This window comes from Octopus bimaculoides, chromosome 11 (genome assembly GCF_046866305.1).
Source record: "Octopus bimaculoides isolate indiv1 chromosome 11, ASM4686630v1, whole genome shotgun sequence".
NCBI classification, from domain to species: Eukaryota; Metazoa; Mollusca; class Cephalopoda; order Octopoda; family Octopodidae; genus Octopus; species Octopus bimaculoides.
Window position 1 is genome coordinate 62022579 of NC_142938.1, and position 23338 is coordinate 62045916.

The following is a 23338-nucleotide window of genomic DNA, read 5'->3' on the forward strand; positions in this document are numbered from 1 at the left end:
TAGAGAGCAATAATAAAAAAACAAACAAAAAACCCCCTGAACTAGAAATATATATACATATATGTAGATAGATGGGTAGACAGACAGACAGAGATGAACACAAACTAGTTCTAAAACATTTGATGTACACAGTATTAAAAAGTTAACTAGATATATGTGGTGAGACAAAGAGAAGGTTAGATAAGCAGACAAATTAGTCATCCTCCTCCTCCTTATCATCATCATCATTTAATGTCTGTTTTCCAATGCTGGCACAGGTTGAATGATTTGACAGGATCTGGTGTGCTGCAGGACTATGCTGAGATTCAGTATCAGCTTTCGCATGTTTTCATTGGCTGGATGCCCTTCCTAATGTCAACCCCTTTACAGTGTGCACTGAGTGCCTGTCTTTGTGCCACTGGCACTAGTGGGATCACTAGTAGGTTGCAAGACAGAAAGACAATAAAAAGGGCAACAAAATAGAAAAGGAAAAAAAAAAATCCATGTAGGGGGATGGGGGGTATTAGGGAGGGAGAGGTGGCTGGAACCACAGAGAGATAGAGAGATAAGTTAGTGTTAAGATATATAATACATTAACATGAATTAAAACATCACTTACCATGATGTAAATGTACATTTAAGATTTTCTTTCTTCTATTGCTGTATGTAGAACTGCACACACTCTCTGAAGCTGAATAAAAGACAGGAAAGAGATAAAATGTTATTGAAAGCAAAATATGTAAAAGGCTATAACACTCCAACTGGCATAGTTCAATATAAGTTAAGAGTCACTGAAATTTCAAGAGTTCTCTTCTTTGGTCATTCTAATATCTTTTTTTTTATTAATGATGATTTTTTTACACACTAATTTCAATTAATTAAAAACAATATCTAATTTACCACCTCATGTATGGTAGTCTGCACTGAGCTCTTTTTCTCTCTTTTGATATATGTGTGTCTGTGTACATGCATACACAAACACATATATGAGAAAGATCATCACTGGTTATTAAATAGTGCTTCTGACAGTAGTTTTTTAAGCCTTACAACAAAAGTTGTATATCATTTTAACATGGAATTGAATCTGAAATCACATGGTTTCGAAGCAAACTCCTTAACCATACAGGCATGCATGTGTACATAATATTAATAAACTGGTGCTACAAGGAGCACCACTATGCTCAACAGAGATGTTCAAAGACAAAGATATTTGGCACCCAAATAAATATCAAAATCTTCAGGAAATAATTTGACTTACTGCTCTTTTGAGGGCTGATGGAAATCTTGCCATTTCCTCTTGAACGAATATTATCAGCACTGAGGATGGAATCATCTGATGGAAATTTTTTCTGTGGAGAAGGTTTCTCCACTAAAACCCGACGTACTTTAGAACTACCAGCATAATAGCTACTGGTTGTTGCTGACTGTGGAGAAGCAGCACCACTGGCAGCAATGCTGCTTTTAACATTAAGCAACGAATCTTTCAAGTGCATAATTTCTTGTTCTTTAAACTGCAGCTGCACATTTAAACGTTCAATCTCAGATTTCAAATGTTTTTCGCTTTCAGTTTTCTCTCGAACTTCTTGCTGAGTTTTGTCTTGTTGTAATTTTGATAATTTTTCTGTTTCTTTCTGTAGATCTGTACGTAGAATTTTAATTTCACCTTCTTTCAGATATAAATTTTGTTTATACTGAAAAGTAGTGAAAAGAAAGTTTTGTTGAAAATTTCAATTTAAAATTTGCAGAATTTGAAACTCTATTAATCATTTAATTACAAAATTAAATTTCATAATTATTCCAGTAATGATGTTTAAACATCTGCCAAAAAACAGAATTTTTATTTTCTCTAAGTCACACTGCTTCAATAAACTTGACATATCTCAATGAAAAATAGTTTCAAACATGACATTTCTCCAACGAAAGATAGATTGATATAGAAAACTGCAATTAGGGATAATAATTTCTTGAGTAGTTATATCTGATTTCCACAGTAAAAGATACAGGTAAGGATATATGGTTAAGAAGATTGCTTCCCAATCACATGGTTCTATGTACAGTCTCACTGTGTGGAACCTTTAGCAAGTGTCTTCTGCTATAGTCCTGGGCTGAACAACTGAGCAAAGCCTTGTGAGTAAATTTGGTAGACTGAAACTGCATGATAGCTTGTTATATATGTATATATGTGTGTGTGTGTGTGTGTGTATGTATCGACAACTGGTATTGGTTCATTTATGACCTTGTAACTTAGCAGTTCAGCAAAATAAACCAATAGAGTAAGTACCAGACTTGGAAAATAAGTACTGGGGTCAATTTGATTGGCTAAAACCCTTCAAGGCAGTGCTCCTGTAAGGCTACAATCCAAAGACTTAAACAAGTAAAAGAGGTATGTAGCAGGAACTTGTTCTGCAGTGGATGGTTTTCTAATCAACTGTGACTCTTATTTTGTATCATCCTAGATGGAACTGCTTCACCATGAAAGGCTCTTAGGGAAACCCTTGCACATAGTATCATGAACAGGAACATAATCTTTATCTAAACCCAGGCTAGGTGTCAACCGTAGTGATAAATTCTTTGAAGAGCAGAGTTTGTGATTTGACAAGGTTTTCAAATCACAAATAATAATTTACAATGTGTTTTTGTTTGTAGTCACTCTGGCAGAGAGGACTGAAATGATAAATGAAGAAAGAATAGTTGGAGATGGTAAGTATAGGCGAGGAAAATGAAAGATCATAATTAAAGTGAGATTAGTGGGAGGTTTTTGTAATGGTTGCAATAACCAGTATTTTGATGAAAATGAAATACAAATTTACGTCATAAATTTTGCAAGAAATATATTATTACTTTGTTTTGAAAATTATATCTAAAAGGAAGAAAGAATGAGAACTTAAATTATAAAAAACACTATATGTTGATTTTAAATGATGGAAGTTTACTCACTCACATGCACACACACTTATTTTAAACAGGCTTCAAGTCTTCACAAGGTTTTAGTTGGCCCTGAGGGACTGAACCCAAAACCATATGGCTCAGAAGCAATATTCTTGAGAGAGAGAGAGAGAGAGAGAGAAAGAGGGGGCAAGGAGAGAGAGATGGAGACAGAGAGAAAAGTAACTGTACTATGTTAGAAACGAACCTTTTTACTTTCTCTTCTTAAGAGTTGAAGTTCTTCAATTAATTTTTGATCAAGTGTGGTTTTATCACCTTTTGAGCTATCACTTTTCGGCCTGTGAAGACTAGAGCTGCTTGCAGAACTGTGGCTTGAATTACTGGAGTCATAGCTGGTTGTAGATGAAACTGGGAATGTTGAAGAAGAGCTGGAAGTGGAAGAAGAACGTTGAACAAGCTTTGATACAGGTTGGTATGGGGCCACATCCTGTTTTGGAAATAAAAACTGTGTATGAGATCCTGGCAAAACTCCAGGCGTAACAACTTTTGTTGCAACATTAGGAGCTTGTCCTTGATCAGGTTTCACAGAACTCGGTCCAGCTTTCACTGTATAAGCACTGGAAGCAGCATTATCAAGCTCGTTTAGTTCCTGTTGTGTAAGGGTCAGCTCTCCATCCCAATCATCTTCAAAGTCATTTTTGCTTTCATCTGAATCTTTCCTTCTCTTACTAGTGCTAGATTTATCTAACTGAGCTCTTTGATAGCAAAATTTTCGTTTTTGATTGGGTAAGGCTGGAGGCTCAGCCATCTAACTTCAGAGGCTGAGTGCAATCAAAACATACTGGGTAGGTGGTAAAAGAGCAAACCTACAAGAAAAACCAAAACAAAACAATGAAATAACAAAAGAAAATACTTTAAATTTTAGGTATCTGCAATAAACAATTACTTTGATTGGAGAAAGTTATAGCTAGCTGAGTTATTAAGATGCTAACTAAATTAGCTTTTAATAAGAGAGAGCATTTTCATTAATGAAAGGTTAAAAGATGAGTGTCAGTTCACTGCTGTAAAAAACAAGGGTATTGTAAAACAGTTCATTTTGGGTAGCTGAGCATTGTGGATGGCCACTAAAATATATTCTTTTTTGTAGCATAAGCAGAATTTTTGACTGATTGTTGACCTGTGTTGTGACATATCAATCTGTGATAAGTGTAACATAGTTCAAAATTAAGCATACCGTGTTATCCTGGATCAGTGATGAATGAATCAGTAAGAAAGGATAGATGTATCATTGATGTAAGGGTTGGCAACAGGAAGGCATCTGGCCGCAGAAAATCTGTCGCAACAAATTCCATCTGACCCATGCAAGCATGGAAGAGTGGACATTAAATGATGATAATAGCATTCAGACAGAAGGTAGCTACATACACAAAAAAAAAGATTTAAAAAATCAGTTGATATATTGGTTAGTATATTCGAGGTTCCTACCCTTCGAAATGGATTGATAATCACATCTTGCTGGTATTTTCCATTTCAAAGTTTTACAAGCCACTATATGAAATGTGAGACTCTATTGAACTTGATACCTTTGCCAAATTGTAACTTTGACTGAGCTCCTAATCTCTCCACCTTCTACATTATTCGTAATAACATAAACTGTATCACCTTAAGCTGAACACCATTTCATATAAACTATACAAGCAGAGCCATTGAGGATGCCTTTGTATGATTGGTTGATCAACTAGAAATGATGTCAAATACCCTCAAATTATATTCTAGAGTTCCATCAAGGGCTAACCTGAAGTTAAACAACAAGACTCCACACAAGCTAGCATGAGATTCTATGTGATCACTTGGCCAGCAAAAAACAGCAGCCATATTTTACTCGAATTAACATACCCACTCCCATCTTAGAAAAATACGGAAAGACAGACTGGGTAATCTGGATCTAGAGCAGCCATGGGCAAACGGTAGGCAGTGAGAGTTTATGAATGGCACACCTAATGCAAAATTACCTTTGATTTTTGTAGTAGAATAGCCTGTTTGATGATGAGTCATGTCTTGTGCAACTTGCTTCTCAGAAAAGGTTGCTCAGTGCCTGTTCTAGTGATATAAAAAGACTGCCAGAACTAGAGACAAAGTTTAGGGTGTGGAAGCAAGGTCTAGAATCGAAGGTCCTTAGGGTTAACCTAAAAAAACCCAAAGTCTTAGTAAGTAGGAAGGCTGACAAATCACAAAGCTCTTCAAGTAGATGGCCCTGTTCACTCTGTAGAAAAGGCATGGGTAGAAACTCCATATGGTGTACCTGGTGTAAGCTATGGACACATAAGAGGTGCAGTGATATCAAAGGAAGGTTAACCGGGAAGATAGTTTTTGTGTGTGACAGATGCACAGGGGCAATAAACACTGAAGATGTACAGAAAACAGATTCCATCACATGCCAGGGGAAAAAACTAGAAGTAGTTGATAGCTTCCGTTACCTAGGCAACCAAGTCTGTAGTAGGGGTGGTTGCTTTGAGAGTGTAGTGGCTAGAATAAGAATAGCCTAGGCAAAGTTTAGGGAGCTCCTACCTCTGCTGGCAATTAAGGGTATCTCGCTCAGGATGAAAGGTAGACTGCATGATGCATGTATGTGAACTGCCATGCTACACGGTAGTGGAACATGGGCCATGACTGCTGAAGACATGCGTAGACTTGAAAGAAATGAAGCTAGTATGATCTGTTGGATGTGTAATGTCAGTGTGCATACACTACAGAGTGTGATGACCCTGAGAGAAAAGTTAGGCATAAGAAGCATCAAACGCGGTGGGCAAGAGAAATGACTGTGCTGGTATGGTCATGTGTTATGTAAGGATGAGGACAACTGTGTGAGGAAGCGCCACACCCTAACTGTGGAAAGAACCAGGAAGACATGGGATGAGATGATGAAGTGTGATCTTCGAACATTGGGCATCACAGAGGCAATGGCAGGAGACCTTTGGAGATATGCTGTGATTGAGAAGGCCCAGCAACAAAAGTGAGATCGCAACCATGGCTGATGCTAGTGTTGCATGTCCGGCCCATTTAAGAGTACTCTTGATGCATCAGGCAATATGATATGCTTGAGAAAACCTGTTGAGTCAAGTAAATTCAAAATCGTAGCTGTGGCCAGTACCTGCTGACTGTCTCTTGTTCTGGTGGCATGTAAAAAGTACCATCCGAACGTGGTCGATGCCAGGACCACCTGACTGGCTCCTGTGCCGGTGGCACATAAAAAGCACCATTCGAACATGCCACTGGCACAGGAGGCAGTACCCCCTGACTGGCTCCTGTGCCGGTGGCACGTAAACAGCACCCACAACACTCTTAGAGTGGTTGGCGTTAGAAAGGGCATCCAGCTGAAGAAACATTGCCAGATCAAATTGAAGCCTGGTGCAACCACTGGCTCTCCAGACCTCAGTCAAACCGTCCAACCCATGCCAGCATGGAAAACGGACGTTAAACGATGATGATGATGATAAGATCTGGAATGCTTCTGACCACAGGTCTTTATGATCAAAGCAGACCTCAGGTTAAACAATGCCTACTAAAAGATATATATATATATAATCTGCTACACATGTGAATAATTTGAATTCATAATTGCTTCAATCAACTTAGATCTAACAATAACATATCTAATTATATGTTAGATATTAATACATACACCTATTTGTCACAACCACCACACCTTCTGCCAGAATTGAGTCATTTGCTCAAAGATCTCAAGTTCAAACCTGTGCAGGTATTCTGTGGGTGTTTTTGCACATTACACTTTTTTCTATAACTGCAGTGTGGAAGATACGTGACAACTATTCAAAAACACACTAAGACTGTTAACTTAAACATTTATTATTGGTTATATGGTGACAAGGAGACATTGCATCTAATTCGTGAGTAGCTAATACATGTCTTCTATGCCTAGCAGGTACATCTCTGGATCTTATTTCTATATTATCCCACTTTGTTGTGCCAGCAATTAAAAAGGAATACGAGTTTGACTATCTTTGAATATATAAGCTGAGATAGGTTGCCATTCAATCCTGTCACGCATTCATTTCACACAATGAAACGGAATTAAGCAAAAATCATTAAATTTTCAAGTCCTCATAGAATTCTACAGTACATTTCACATCATCATTTAACGTCTGTTTTCTATGCTGTCATGGGTTGGACTTTTTGACTGGAGATGGTAAGGCCAGGGGCTGCACCAGGTTCCATTGTCTGTTCTGGCATTGTTTCTATGGCAGGATGCCCTTCCTAATGTTAACCACTCCACAGAAAGTACTGGGTGCTTTTTATGTGACACCAGCACCATTATCAATTCTGCCGTAGTAGACAGGTCTTCTGGTGTACAGCAAGGCACCAGATATCTGTCTTTTATCATCTTCTTTGTAAAGCTCAGTGTTTCGAGACTGGCCTTCAATACTTCATCCCAAGTTCCATCTCTTTGCTATAGCCATCAAAGTATTTGGGCATACCTATACTAGTATACTCCCACCCCAGACTTTGTTTCCTCATAACTTTCAGAAAAATGAGCATTTTTTAAAAGAAATTTTCAACAGATATCCTTCAGATGGTATGGATTACAATTATATTGGACACACACACATTCTGACACATCATAGATTTGTCTACAAAACGAAATTTAGAAATTAAAATATTAATTGTTATGTGTCAGTATGCATTTGTGCGCACCAACCATTTTTGCTTCCCACATTAAATTCCGATATAATCGTAATCTATACAATCTGAAATATATTTACAAAACATTTTAAGAATATTTATTTTTCTGGAAGTTATGAGGAAACAAGGACGTGTGTGTGGGAGCACGTTTATGTAGGTAAACCGATATTTGAATGTGTGATTATGAAGTAGAGCGGAGCGAAGAAATGACTTCCTGGTTGTGTCATTGGTTCCCTACGCAAACATTATTAGCTTGGAATATTTTTCAGATCAAACTAGTGGAATTTGTCTAATGCACAACGTTGATTACTTTTTAAGGATACTAAATTAAGCTTGCTTTATCAACATTAATAAATGAGTTGAGATTAGAGATGTCAATATTCTTTCTACTATATGCACAAAACCTGAATTTTGAGGGAAAAGGCTATTCGATTACATTAATCACAGAGTTTGGCTGGTACTTATTTCATGATGAAAGGCAAAGTGAACTTCGGCAGAATTTGAATTCAGAACGTGAAGACGGACGACGAAATGCTGCTATGCATTTTGTCCGGTGTGCTGACGATTCTGCCAGCACACCGCTTTTGAGATGATTGATATCACCATAAATGTAGTTGATCATGTTGATTGATTTTGACATTAACATTATAACCCCAACAACGAGCGAACCTCTACACGGGGACTCGACCTGCTGGAAACAGCAGCTAAATTCCCCCATAAATCAAACCCTACTGTCTTTAATTAAAAATAAAAATAAACAAAAGAGAACACATTATATAATGTAGTCATATGTAATACTGTCTCATAAGGATGGACCGTCACGAATGGAACAGAATATCAGTTAATAACAAATAGTTTAGTCCTGTTACATAGAATGATCACCTTATTTCTGAGAAAGGTAGTTCAAGAAGAAATCGGTTGCATTGTGTGTGTTATATATATATATATATATATATATATACACATACACATGTATACATATATATATATATATATATATATATATATATATATATATATATATATACAAACACTCACATATATAAGGATACATATACACATATACACACACACACACACACACACACATATATATATATATATATATATATATATATATATATATTAATTGTTATGTGTCAGTATGCATTTGTGCGCACCAACCATTTTTGCTTCCCACATTAAATTCCGATATAATCGTAATCTATACAATCTGAAATATATTTACAAAACATTTTAAGAATATTTATTTTTCTGGAAGTTATGAGGAAACAAGGACGTGTGTACACATACACATATACATGCATGCACATACATTCCCACACATACCTACATACAATTTCTACAACAGAATCATTATAGTAATATATTTAGTCATAAGCTAGATTTCCAATATAAGTAACAACAATATAAGACACGATTTTATCTGTAAACATAAATCATTGAATTAGGAAATACATGAACAATAAAGTAAATTAAAACAATAACATGGAAATAAAAATTGTCTTCCGGTTAAAAAGATTTCGGAATAAGATAAATACTCATCCCAATAACAAGTTTATCGAATATTAAACATATTTTTTATCTGATACGAACCATTATTGATTAAAAGCGGCAACTTTGGACATTTTCCACGACAGAAGACAAACTAAAAACCAACATGTTGTAACGCATTGAATCATGGTTAGAAACTTTTTTTTTTTTAATATATAAAAAATGATAAGCTTAGTTTTTTAAATCAAATATAATTATGAAAAATTAGTTAAATAATTATTTTATTAAACATCTATATATATATATTTTTAAAGGTCTCGTTGTGAGCGTGAAGTTCGTTGAGCAAGAGAAGCATGGCGGCATTGTTACGTTATTCGACGAGGTTAATTCGACCTCTAAGTAAAATACGTTCAGGTCATCGCCTTCCCTTGTCAGCAGCATTTATATCGACGTCCCCTAAAAATAAAGATGTTATTACATCTTTGGATCCCATGATAAGAGAAAAAACTCCTGAACTAAAGGGACTTGAGAAACATTTCGAAAATCTTGATGAAAGTGACGACAAGGTAAGAAATAAATTTTGTCCTTGCCAATGTTTACAGTGATGCATAAGCGTATCTATGGCTGTTGTTTATTCCCACGTCAGCCTTGATCCTACAGACCTCCTATCAAAGACATTCCTAACCACGACCGTCTATCTTTTCGTATGTCGTGGACTAAATTATTTAATATGTCCTTCTGTTAGTCAGTACGGTAGGACGTATTCTAGAAGCATTTCACTGCTATTTCTGATACTTTAATTCATCGCATGCCTGTTCTCTCTGCGGCGAGAGGGTTGAATATATTTTACTAAGGTGTTTGATTGTTTTGTTGTTGAATATTAACCGAATAAGTTTTAATTAAATGTTGATATTCTAGTGAAAAACGCAACGTTTTTCAAACAGTCTAATTTTCGTCCTAAATACCCTTGAGTATAGCGCGTGGCTTCGTCGTTAGAGTTTTAACTTGAGATTGAAAGATCTTAGTTTCGCTTCCTAGACCGGGTGGTGTGTTGTGTTTTTGAGCAAAACACATTTCACGTTGCTGAGCGATTACTTTGTCATTTAGTTTGTGACACATCGTACACCTGCACAAGCAATATCGATATGATGGAGGGAGTGAGCTTAATGTACGTGACATTTTGATTACTATAAACAAATCATCTGTGCAGGTTCTTCGACAAGAAATTACGGAACCCTAATTTGTCATCTATGACAGGAGAGTTCGTCACCGTTGGGTTTCGAAACCTCTCATATTAATTTCAGGGATGTACTTACCAGGCAAGCGAGTAGATCTGAGAGCGTGAGTTGAATCTGAAACAATTGTATCGTTACAGACATATACGAGTCATTCAAAATCACACAATTTGATTTGCACATTTATTATTTGGTGTCAAAATTTTCATTGCATCAACTTTGACCTGGTTACTCACGCGATTCCACTGCGTTCATACCCCTGTGGACATTGGAATTAGACACAGGGAAAATGGCTGTAACTTTTTAATTTTTTAATTTTGGCGATTTTCGTTTTCGATAATGTGTTCTATATGTCACGGTCATGCGATTTCCCCTAAAAAAAATGTTTGACCCCCTTCCCTACACCCCCCACCCACACTTGATATGCTAGAAATAACAGCTAAACGCGGACAATCCAAATCTTGCATTGGTCCAGATGGACTATATGTAATCTGAACCCCCCCCCCCCTTATTTATTATTTTTTTTTTACGGAATCCCACGTTTTAGGCTATGGAGATTCCGATTCTGAAAAAAAAATTGTTTGAAAAATTTAAATTCCCTCACCTCACCAAGCAGGCTATTTACATGCTAGAAATAACAGCCAAATCTGGTTAGGGTTAGGGTCAGGGTTAGGGTTAGGTTTACCCTAACCCTAACTCAAAACCTAACCCTGTTTGCCAAAGCGCATTTTTTCCTTCATATTTATTCACATATAGTCCATCTGAACCAATGCAAGATTTGGATTGTCCGCGTTTAGCTGTTATTTCTAGCATATCAAGTTTCGTTGTGGGGACTCCACATATGATCCTTTTTCTGTTTCAATATAAATGTAAGCCGTTCATTTTCACATCTAAGTTGCGAGAAGGCTATTCGTACGACCTGAACATGTAGAACACAATGTCAAAAATGAAAATCGCCCCCCCCCCCCCGTGTGTGGGGGAGGGGAGGGGATGGTCCTAAATTTTTTTTAGGAGGAATCGCATGACTGTGACATATAGAACACATTATCGAAAACGAAAATCGTCAAAATTAAAAAATAAAAAAGTTACAGCCATTTTCCCTCAGTGTCTAATTCCAATGTCCACCCATACCCCCCCCCCTTTTGTTGCTTTTACTTATCTCGCCCATTAGACTTCGGCCATGCTGGGGCACCACCTTGAGGGTTAAGTCGAACAAATCGACCACAGTACTTAATACTATCGGTCTTATTTCTGCGAACCACTAAGTTAAGGGAACATAAACAAACTAGCACCGGTTATCAAGCGGTGGAGACACACACACACACAGAGTTTCGGGTCAGTCTTATGATTAGAGGTGTTCTAGCCGTTACCACCCTCTCTCTTTTTTTTTTTTTTTTTTAGTATATCCAATGTGTTCTTACATTTTTTATACGCCTTGAAAGATTTGGCGGATCTTTGTGATTTGACGGGCAACACTTATTTTCTTAACGAAACACTTTCAAACTTGGGACACTGGTAGAATGTGTCATATAAAACAACTTCTTCTCTTAACAAAAAAATTGTACATCGCAAGTTATTTCATGTTAAAGTTGTCGTATTTCTGTAATTTCAACCAATCACTGACGTCTATTCAGCTGAATACAGTTAGTGCTGTTCGGTGTCAAGTGTGTTATTCCCTGTTTAATTATATCATTATTCCCTAGTAAGGGTTTGGGTTTTAGGGTTAGGGTTTTAGGGTTAGGGTTAGGGTTATGGTTATGAGTTATAGGGTTAGAGTTAAGATTATGGCAAAAATAATCATAACCCTAACCGTAATCCTAAAACTAATCCTAACTCTAAAACCCGAACCCTAACCCTAAAACTCTAAAGCTAAAACTAGTACAAATGCACGAACGATGTCATAAATAACAGTGACAAACGAAATATATACTGCTGATAGTTGTTGTTGACAACGGATAGTTTTTGTTGACAAACAACGGCACTAATTTTATTCAATGGAAAAAATCCCGTAACACCGTTGTTTACATTCCACGGCGTAATTGTTTTCACCTCAATAGACGTCAGTGATTGGCTGAAATTACCGAAATACGACAATTTTTTACATGAAATAACTTCGAATACAAAACTTTTTATCTGTTCTATAACACAAAATATACAAGTATTCGAAGTTTGAAAGTGTTTTGGTACCAAAAACACTACAAAAAAATGTTACCCGTCAAATCCTAAAGATCCGATTTGGCTATTCTTTGTAGCAGGTCGAACATTCTTTTAGAACAAGGGTCTTCAACCATTAAGTCATTGACCAGTACCGGGTCGCACAGAATCTTATCTTTTACTTTTTCAGTCATTAGACTGCGGCCATGCTGGGGCACCGCCTTGAAGAATTTTTAGTCGAATGAATGGACATTACTTTTTCTTTTTAAGCCTGGTTCTTATTCTGTTGATAACTTTTGCCGAACCGCTAGATTACGGGGGATGTAAACACACCAATACCGGTTCTCAAGTGGCGGTGAGAGACAGACATTAAGACACATACACACACACACACACACATGTGGGTGGGTGTAACGGGTTTGTCCTTCCCCCATACACACCATCGCTTGATAACCGGTGTAGGTGTGTTTGCGTCCCCGTAAATTAGTGGTTCGGCAAAAGAGGTCGTTAGAATAAGTACTGGAGTCGATTCGTTCGACTAAAGATTCAAGGTGGTACCCCAGCATGGTCGCAGTCTAACGACTGAAACGAGTAAAAGACAAAAGATATTAGGCACTTTGTCTTTTGTTATGCGTGTGTGAAAAAAATTGTCTTGCATGGACCGCTATTTTAGAGATAGTTTGCTCACCTTTCGACCGCAATAGGTCTTGTTAGGATTATAGCTGAAAGATAAAGATTATCAAGGGTTTCCTTATAAGTCTTTTTTTTTTTTTTAGCACCAGGTCAAACTTATGATCAGAAAACTTTTCATCCGTGATCATCATGTCTTTTTTTAAAGATCTGTAGAACTATATTCTCTAACGTGTCTGTACGGTTAATATGTAGTTAAACTCCCTGGACCAAAAAATAAAATAATAAATATAGGTGTAAAAAAAAAGTGTAGAAAACGAATATGAAAACAAAAATTTGCGCAAACGAACGACGTGGGGTGTGGCGAGAAGACTTTCAGAAAATTCACACAACCCGATTTTTCCCACATAACTTTCAGGAAAATGGATATATATAAATGAAATTTTATAGAAATACTGTTCAAATGGCATAACCATCTGTTATTAACTGTGTGTACACTATGTTCGAGAATAAAACATACCGTGTAGACTTAATGTTTATATTTGTTGTAACAAACAGTAATCGCCACAAGAAATCCAGATTATCTAGTGGAAGGGAATCCAAGCGATTGTAATATTTATGCTTTGGTACTGTTCATTTATCTTAGTCCCTAATTGAATTGATATCGTTGTCAATTTATTGCTGCTGCATGGGACCCTGTGGGGCTTTTTAAAAATTTTTTTGTTTAGCCCTAGGACTCATAAGGTCGATTACTCAGTTTCCATGGCCTATAAGTGACCGACATCATAATATTCCCCTCGAACGAGACGCTGGTCCCTTGCAGTGTTCAAGGTCAGTTTTCAGAGGAAGGGACAAGTCGATTACATTGTCTCTAGTAATTGACTGGTATTTTATTTTATCGACTTTGAAGGAATGAAAGGCAAAGTTAACCTCTCAGAACGTTAAAAACCAGAACAGCCGCTAAGCATTTTGACAGACGTATTGACGAATCTGCCAGCATGCCGCTTGTAAGACATCATTACCATGTGTAAATGTCCTATCAATATTAGAAGATAAAGGGTGAAAACAAAGCACGAATAACTCATTTCTATCATCAATAAATAGTGATACCTCGCAGTACGAGTTTAATTAGTTCCATGATTGAGCTCGTTTGACGATTTACTCGTTTTACAAATCAATTTTCCCCATTGAAATGAATTAAAATGTAATTAATCTCTTCCAGCCCATCCATGAATAATTTTCCTATGGATTTTAAAACAGAAAAGGTGCAGTTACAAGGAAAATGACAATTATAAAAACATAATAAAAGAGAATGCAAAAGAAATATGTAAACTGGTTGGTACTTTTTGGTTATCTCACCCCCATTAAAAAATTGCCATTAAAAACTGGGTTATCTCACCACTAAAAAATTGAATTTATGTGGCGACGAGATTGGATTAAAGGTTAGATCCTTTTGATTCAATACTTCAACACATTGTTGACGTTTGACCTCCTCAAGGCATGAGATAACTGAAAAGTACCGATTATTGTTTGGAAGGAGAATCTCCTTCCATTAAGACTCCAGGAAGAACAGTTTCTGGCGTTTTCTGTCACACTTCACTTAATTTAGGCTTTTGGGACACGCTTTCTTCACTTTTCACACTTCCAGGTTGTTACATTAGAAACATATCAAGAGAAGTCTGCTTTTTCCTGCCTTTCAAAATGTTACAAAAATGCGCCAGAGTGTTGTCATTAAATAAAGCAGCTGCACGAACTGTAGATACTTTTTCAGGTTGATATTTTTCTACAAATTCAGAAACATACTGCCTTTATGTCACTCGTAGAGATAGCCTTCTTCGCTACACTCTCTTCCTCCAGGGAGTCAGTCTCTTCCACCGCATCCGAATGCTGCTGCTCCTGAAGCTGCAGAAGTTCATCTGTCATCAGCTTCTCTGAGTGCCAGGCCATATTGGTGATTTTCAGGCAGTTAGAAATGTTGTAGTTCTCCTTCCAAAACTCACGAAGGGTAAGATTTGTATTTTGGGTTTTTGGTGTACGATGTCTTAAAATTAGAAATCACCTTTTGGTCCATGGGCTGCAAGATAGGGGTGGTGTTTTGCATGAAAGGTCTAGAACTTTTGTAAATCTAAATTCGTCCAGGATATCATCTTCGAAGTTTGTAGTGTAAGCAGGAGCATTGGTGAGAATAAGGAGAGCCTTGAGAGGAAGATTGTTCTCCAGAAGATACTTTTTCACTGCTGGTCCGAAGATAAGGTTGACCCACTCGTTGCAGAATTGCCTGGTGACTCGGGCTTTAACGTTTACCCACACCCCCCACGACCTGCAGCTTCTCCTTCAGGATTTTGTGCGACTTGAATGCTCGTGAGTTTTCGGAATGGCAGAGAAGGAGCGGCTTAATCCTCAAGTCTCTACTCGCAATGGCACAAAGAGTTAGTCTATCTTTCATAAGCTTGTGGCCTGATGTTTTCTTCTCTGCAGTTAGGTTCTTCTGGGCATTCGTCCCCCCCCCCAAAAAAAAACCCCGCCAGTTTCATCACAGTTGAATACCTGTTGTGCGGTGTGCTCCTCTGCTGTGATGAGCTGCGTAATTCACGTACGAAATCCTCAGCTGCCTTCGTGTTGGAACTTGCAGCTTCTCCATACCTGATGACACCATGAACACCAGTCCTCTTCTTGAAATTATCGACCCTGCCGCGACTGGCCTTAAAATGCGTCTGCTGATGTCTCCTCCGTTGATGTTCCAGGGTTCTGCTTCAAGAGATCCCAATACAGCACTCGTGCTTTCTCACTGATGATGGTCTCCGTAATCGTACCCCCTTCGAGTTACTTCTCGTTGATCCACAGAAGAAGCGATTTTCCCATCTCTTCTTGGACAGATGTGCGTTGCTTGGAGAGACTAGAGACACCATTTGCTGTAACGGCCTTGATCTCGTCCTTTTTCTTCAGGATGGTGCTGATCGTCGACGTGTTTTGGTCGTATTAACGTGCTATATCCACTACATGCACTCCTTTCTCATGTTTATCACTGATTTCAATCTTCAATTGTATCGTAATCAGTTTATTCTTCTTCTCAGCACTGTCCTTTGCATTAACCTTCTTAGGACCCATGGCTAACGCAACTAATTATTATAAAATAATAGCAAATACTATACAAAACTAAAAAACAAAACAAAAAACACTTGGAAAACGCAACAGGGATGTGCGAGTTCAGCGCTGACTAGTGATTGCTGGTATGAAACTCCTTCGTACTTCAAGACAAAAATTCGCACGAGCCCTGGCACGTATAGCAAATTACGATATATTTATGTAGAGTTGCCTCCCCTGGATTATAAATGTAAATATATGTTAAATTCGCTTTCTCACTTTCCTTCCTTCCTTCTGTCACATACTGTTATTTCTCCGTCTTTGTATCTACCTGTCTCTCTCATTCCAATGTTTGAATTTTTTTTGTTTAGTTAAATAGCTAGATAATTGAGTCTTTATTGCAGTTTCCGAGTTGGAGTAGATCATCCAAAAGTAAAATGTTTGTTCCAACATTGAATTTAAAGAACCAGCCGACCTTATAAATAAGCAGTTTAAAAATGAAGAGGGCGTTCATTCTCACCGTGTGGCAAATGCCTTCCATTATAACTCCTGACCGGAGACTGTGTGGAAGCCTGTCGTAGATATCTTTTATCTGTTTCACTCATTGAACTACGATCATGCTGGGGCATTGCCTTGAATGATTTAGTCGAACAAATCGACACCAGCAGTTACTTTTGTAAGCCTGGTAATTATTCTGTTCGTCTCTTTTGCTGAGCAGCTAAATTACAGGGACGTAAACAAACTTATGCCGGTTGTCTGGTGGTGAGACAAACTCAGACGCACCCTCACACACACTCACGATGCCTAAAATTTTGTGGGGTGGGGGTTAATCGACTACATCGACTCATCTTATAAAGGGCAAAGTCAACCTCAGTGAAATTTGAACTTGAAACACAAAACTGGAAGAAATGTTGGTAAGCAGGCTGGCAACAGGAAGGCTTTAGAAAATGTTTCAGTAAATTCCATCTGCCCCATTCAGGCATTGGAAAGTAGATTTTAAAATGATGACAACGATGGCAATGATGACAATTCAGACATTTTTGCAAACAATGTTTTACTAAAATGTTTTACTAAATTTTGTTTATATTTTCAGAACTGGATTAACTATGGTTATGATTTTGTTGATAAAGACCTGGATCGTTTTATCCATAACATGACAATGTTTATCTCCATAACGCTATGTGTTGTGGGCGGAACATATTTGCTAGCATATCTACCTGATGGGAGGTATTTCTAATTTTTCAATTTGTCTTTTTTTTTTTTATGCTTTTATTTTTGACCTTTGTTTCTATAATCTTTGTGGTCTCAATAGCTCTACTATTTGCTTCCCAACCATGTCATCTTGGGTTCAGTCCCATTGTGTGGCATCTTAGAGGCAAGTGTCTTCTACTATAGCCTCAGGTCAGCCAAAACCTTGTGAGTGGATTTGGTGGACAGAAACTGAAAGAAGTCCATTGTGTATAGGTGTGCGTGTTTGTGCATACCCTTGTCCTGACATCATGTGATGGTTGTAAATGAGGATCACTGTCATACAGGTGATGTTAATTTCTAGTCTTCCATTAAAATCCTGTATGGCCATGGTCCAGTCTTATTTCATTTGGAAACAGGTGAGGGTTGGCAATAGAAAAGGCACCTCAACAAATTCCATCTGACCCATGCATGCATAGAAAAGTGAATGTTAAATGATCCTTCCTGAGTCATAAGGCTGGTTTCCTAGTTTTTGTGGCATATACAAGGGGCTGCTGAATAGTTCTTAGCTTTGGCTAAAAGAAAATACAGGAGGATCAATTATAATTTTTCCCAGCATATTCCTCTCTCAGATTCACATACTTATTGCAGTGGTCCTTCTAAGCCCTGTGAAAGAACTCAGAAGGTTGGACCTCCAACCTGGCCTTTTGCAATACCCTTAAAGCCAGGAGCTTATCAGCACCCCCTTGTATATTCCTCACTGCACGGGATGCCAGTCCATTACAGGATTACTCATTTTTGCCAGCTGACTGGACTGGGGCAATGTGAAGTAGTGTTTTGCTCAAGAAGACAACATGTCATCAGGTCTAGGAATTGATTACGAGTCCCACACCCCAACCACTAAGCCACATACCTTCATAAGTGAATGTTAAAGGATGCTGATGATGATGACAACACATAAACTCACATTTTCACACACAACATTCTAACAAAACATTTATTAGGTTGTCCAGAAAGTTCTGAGCGTTTTTAAGCTAAATCTTTTAACGCTTCATTGAACACACCTGAAACAAAACACAGTTAAAACTTAGATGTTGCTTGAAGTGGTAGTGTATTTCTTTGTTGCTTACTAAAAATAGATTTATCTTTCATTCTGGTTACCCTTTATTGACATTTGAAATGGATGACCAAAAATTTCATATTCATGTTGTAATGCTTTTCTTTTTAAATAAGAAAATGCTGCAAAGATTTGCGTAAACATTTGTGAAGTTTATGGTGACGATACTATTGGTGAATCAACTGTTTGAAGGTGGTTTGCAAAATTTAAAGCTGGAGAGTTTAGTTTGGGGGATGACAGTCCCAGTAGAAGATCTTAAAAATTGGATGAAGCTGTTTTGAAGGCAAAAATCGAAGAAACTCAAATAGCACAACTAGAAAACTTACAGAAGAGTTGGACGTTTTTTAAAAGTATGGCTCATGAATAGCTAGTGAAGCTAGGATACATTTCTTGTTATAAGATATGGGTCCCTCACAAACTCTCAGAAAAGAATTGTTTGGACTGGTATTCCGTTTATGATATGCTTTTGAAACAAAATTAAAGCATTCCTTCTTTTTGGAACAACTTGTGAGTGGAGATGGAAAATGGATTGTGTACAAAAACGTAATGCGAAAAAGATCCTGGAGTTTGAGTAAGGATCCCTCAAAACAGCAAGCAAAGATGAATCTATGCCAAAAAAGCTATGCTTTGTGTTTGGTGGGATCATAAAGGCATTATCTATTATGAGCTTCTCCCACAAAACCAGACCATTAATTCTAATGTGTACTATTGTCAGCTGGCTAATTTGAACCAAAAGATCTAAGAATTGAGACTGGAGATTGTCAACAGGAAAGGGGTAATGTTCCAACAAGACAATGCCTGACCACATGTCTTCGGCTACCCAAACAAAGTTAAATGAACTTTGCTGGGATCTCTTATCCCATCCACCATATTCTCCTGATATTGCGCCATCCGACTACCACTTGTTTTTGTCTTGACAGAACTCATTGCAAGGAAAAACATTGAACAATTTAGATAGTCAAAATGCATCTAGATAACTTTACTTCAAAACCAGTCAAATTTTGTTGAAGGAATATTTGAATTACCTGATAGATAGGCAAAAGTCATTAATCATCATCATCATCATCATCATCATCGTTTAACGTCCGCTTTCCATGCTAGCATGGGTTGGACGATTTGACTGAGGACTGGTGAAACCGGATGGCAACACCAGGCTCCAATCTAAATTTGGCAGAGTTTTTACAGCTGGATGCCCTTCCTAACGCCAACCACTCAGAGAGTGTAGTAGGTGCTTTTACGTGTCACCTGCACGAAGGCCAGTCAGGCGATACTGGCAACGGCCACGCTCGAAATGGTGTCTTTTATGTGCTACCCGCACAAGCCAGTCCAGGGGCACTGGCAACGATCTCGCTCGAAAATCCTACGGAAGCCAGTCAGGCGGTACTGGCAACGGCCACGCTCATTAATGGAAATTATTTCATTGAATAAAATTTATTGAAAGGTCAATTATTTCTATCTCTTTTTGCATATTAAAAACGCTCAAAACTTCCCAGACAACCTAATTGAATAGATGACGCATTAAACAAATAGTTATTAAGATTAACATACTCTGGGGTGTAGGCATGGCACCCTGTACTATGTTTGGCCTGTTTCTTTGTTTCCACTCTGTGGCCCCTTGGCATGTGCCTTCTATAGCCTCAGTTTGACCAAGGGCATTGTGGGCAGCTGGAAACTAGAAACTTGTTAGATGAACCCATTACTTTTCTTCAGTTGTAAACTTAATTCATCACCTGGCTTAACCCCACCATCTGACCTTTGGACATAGTTAGTGGACTTCACTTTAGTGTGCATTTGGGTGATTGCTCCAGTTTGTAGTTAATACCCGCCTTTCCTTTCATCACTTTCAGAGGTGCTGCCTTTAACTTATTCATTTAAACCCTTCACTTCCTGTGGAGTATAGACCATCAATGACATCTCTCCACTGTTCTTGACTCTGTGACTGTCCTTTCTGTTTCATCCTGTATACAAAGCCCTCCTCTCCCAGGTCTGGTTGGTTTCAAATTGTCACCAATCTTTTATTCTTTTACTTGTTTCAGTCATTTGACTATGGCCATGCTGGAGCAACACCTTAGAGGGTTTTAGTCAAACAAATCAACCTCGGGACATATTCTTTGTCAGCCTTGTACTTATTCTATCAGTAACTTACAGGGACATAAATGCATCGACATCAGTTGTCAAGCAGTGGTGGTGGGACAAACAGACGCAATGAGACACATTAATATATATATATATATATATATATATATACAGTTTGTGTCCATCAAATCCACTTACAAGGCATTGGTCAAGTCAAGGCTATAGTAGAAGACCCTAACCCAAAATGTCACACAGTGGGACTGAACCTAGAACCATGTGGTTGGGAAGCAAGCTTCTGGTCCTCTACCAGGGGTTCCCAACCACTTTTTTTATTTACAGACCCCTTTCATTACTCTTTTACTCTAGTGGACCCATGTAATCATTCAATGTTTAAAGACTAGTTTTATAGATACTTCTTTCGAAATTCATATTTTGTTTCTCCCACATTAACTATTCTCTTTTCACTTTTTTACTTGTTTCAATCATTTGACTTTGGCCTTTAGTTGAGCAAATTGACCCCAGGGCTTATTTTTTATAAGCCTAGTACTTATTCTATCAGTCTCTTTTGCCGAACTGCTAAGTTACGGGAACGTAAACACACCAGCATCGGTTGTCAAGTGATGTTGGGGGGACAAACACAGACATACAGACATGTCCCCAGTCATACCATCTAACCCATGCCAACATGGAAAGCAGATGTTAAATGATGCGACGACATATATACGACGGGCTTCTTTCAGTTTCTGTCTACCAAATCCACTCAGCCCGAGGCTATAGTAGAAGACACTTGCCCAAGGTGCCACGCAGTGAGACTGAACCCGTAACCATGTGGTTTGTAAGCAAGCTACTTACCACACAGCCACTTCTAGGCCTATGTAAAATGATAAAGAAACCAAGCTGTTTCTTGCAATAAACATATCTACATCAAGATTATTTTCATGGACCCTTAAACTACTATTGTGGATCCCCAATTTATTATTTTACTTGCATGTACCCCCAGGGGTCACATGGACATTGTTTGACAATTGCTGACCTACACAAACCTCTTTTTACTTTGGGGAAGAATTGGCCCAAATTAGTCTGGCCTCTTTCTTAGGACCTGTCCAGCATGAGGAGCCTTACTAGGAACTTGCACTCTACTGCTGACATAGGTCATTGAGACACAGGTTACCACATTGTAACAAGGACTGGCCCTTGTGGTAGCCTTCTCTTTAAGATGGAGCCCTTAACCCTTAAGCATTCAGATTAATCTGTTCCGTGAAAAGCTTATTTATTAATATTTTAAATTAATCATGTATTATGTCATAGCGTTGAGATTTCAATGATATGATTGTTTATTTTTAAGATGATATTGTAGGATAGGTGTGAGAGGCCTGATCTGATTAGCTTAACCCTTTAGCATTCAGATTACTCTTATCAAATGTAATGCTTATATAATTACATTATTGTGAATTACTCCTACTCCTGCATTGTCTTGTAGTTTTAAGATTTCAATGATGGTATTCTTTACTTGTGGAATGACATTGTAGGGTAGGTCTAAGAGGCCAGATCTGGCTAGTATGAACATAAGAAGAATATTTGGCCCAGGTATGGCTTGTTTAGATGTTAAAGAGTTAAACATAAAGCAAGTAGAATATTTAGGCCAGATATGGCCAGATTAAATGCCAGAGGGTTAAAAGAAACAAAATTTAATACACCATCTTCTGGCTTGTTGAGAGTATGCAAAGACACAAAAAAAATTTCCCTTCTTCTATCAGTCTTAGGGACCCATCAAAAGATTCTTTTACTGAGTAAGCTATCAAAAATGTACTAAATGACTGTTACCTCTAATTTTAAATGAATTCTCTTTTGTTCCTCATTTACTCTTCTCTCCTCTTGTCTTCTCCCTCTCTCCTGGATTCTCTTGCTCTGTCACCAGTGCACTTGATTCTCTCTTCCACCTTCAGTTACAATTTAACCCCTTCCCTCCACCTCTCTTCATTCTATGATGTTGTGTTTTGTCTATTTACCTAGGTTGAAAGAATGGTCTCTACGAGAAGCTTATCTGGAGCTAGATCGCAGGGAAAGTGAAGGTCTTGATTTAATATCACCTGACTTCTTATCACCTGAAAGTATAGAACTGCCGCCAGATGATGAAATAACTCAAGAAATCATAATTTAACATTGTCCGGCTGAAGGAGACATACATGATGAAGGGACAAGAGAGTATAGACATATATGTGGTGACAAAATGTCCCTTTACTCTCTTGATTAGTTAAGAAGACTGTGTAAGAGATGTCAGACATGTTAGCAGGAACGTTGTGTTGTTTTTTGTTTATTTTTTGAAGATTCAAAAGAATTTTTTTTATATATAGTTTTTTTTTTCTTTCAAATGAACTAAAAAACTTTAAAAATTCACTGCGTTGTTCATTTTCTATTTTTTTCATTAGGTTCTCTTAAAATAAGGTGGCAAATTTGCAGAATCATTAGAATATGTGTGTGTTATTGTCTCATTGTTTTGACTTCATGTGAGGAAGGACAGCAGGCAGTAGAAAATCTACCTCAACAAATTCTATCCATCCATGCAAACATGTTAAAGTGGATGTTAACTGTTGAAGATTTTATACATGCATACACACATGCACGCACAAACATACTTTTGTACAGATATATGTTTAATCGGGGGAAGAGCTAGTGTCTGTCTTGCTACATGCCCTCAAGACTGTTGGTGGGATTAGGGTGGAAGGTATCCTTTAATCCAAAATGAGGTCAAAATGCTTGCTTCAGAGTGGTGGTGGGGGGAATGAAACTCCAC

At 37.8% G+C, this 23338-nt stretch overlaps 2 protein-coding genes across 6 annotated transcripts in view; one reads left to right on the top strand and one right to left on the bottom strand.

Moving 5' to 3' along the window:
* LOC106879604 (uncharacterized) overlaps window positions 1-23338 on the bottom strand; it is a 45647-nt gene that overhangs the window by 21555 nt on the left and 754 nt on the right. For 2 of the 5 annotated variants that reach the window (XM_052971876.2, XM_014929253.3), the window contains exons 1-4: window positions 9163-9233; window positions 3113-3731; window positions 1238-1670; window positions 599-670 (exon numbers count right to left, since the gene is read on the bottom strand). In XM_052971876.2, the coding sequence (XP_052827836.1) occupies window positions 599-670; window positions 1238-1670; window positions 3113-3673 (1066 nt within the window). In that variant the 5' untranslated portion in view covers window positions 3674-3731; window positions 9163-9233. Of the gene's footprint in view, window positions 1-598; window positions 671-1237; window positions 1671-3112; window positions 3732-4099; window positions 4283-9162; window positions 9234-23338 lie in introns of those variants that run through there. The other 3 variants (XM_089360199.1, XM_089360198.1, XM_014929254.3) reach the window with 3 other exon arrangements.
* Window positions 9375-22941, top strand: LOC106879605 (NADH dehydrogenase [ubiquinone] 1 beta subcomplex subunit 11, mitochondrial). The gene is made up of 3 exons (XM_014929255.3): window positions 9375-9626; window positions 17257-17390; window positions 22558-22941. Exons 1-3 carry the CDS (start codon window positions 9414-9416, stop codon window positions 22703-22705), a joined length of 495 nt encoding a protein of 164 aa, XP_014784741.1. The 5' UTR covers window positions 9375-9413; the 3' UTR covers window positions 22706-22941.

Coding starts and splice junctions, on each gene's coding strand:
- LOC106879605 (XM_014929255.3), top strand. CDS start 9,414: ATGGCGGCATTGTTACGTTATTCGACGAGGTTAATTCGACCTCTAAGT. Junction 9,627..17,256: donor TTGATGAAAGTGACGACAAG/GTAAGAAATAAA, acceptor TTATATTTTCAG/AACTGGATTAACTATGGTTA. Junction 17,391..22,557: donor GCATATCTACCTGATGGGAG/GTATTTCTAATT, acceptor CTATTTACCTAG/GTTGAAAGAATGGTCTCTAC.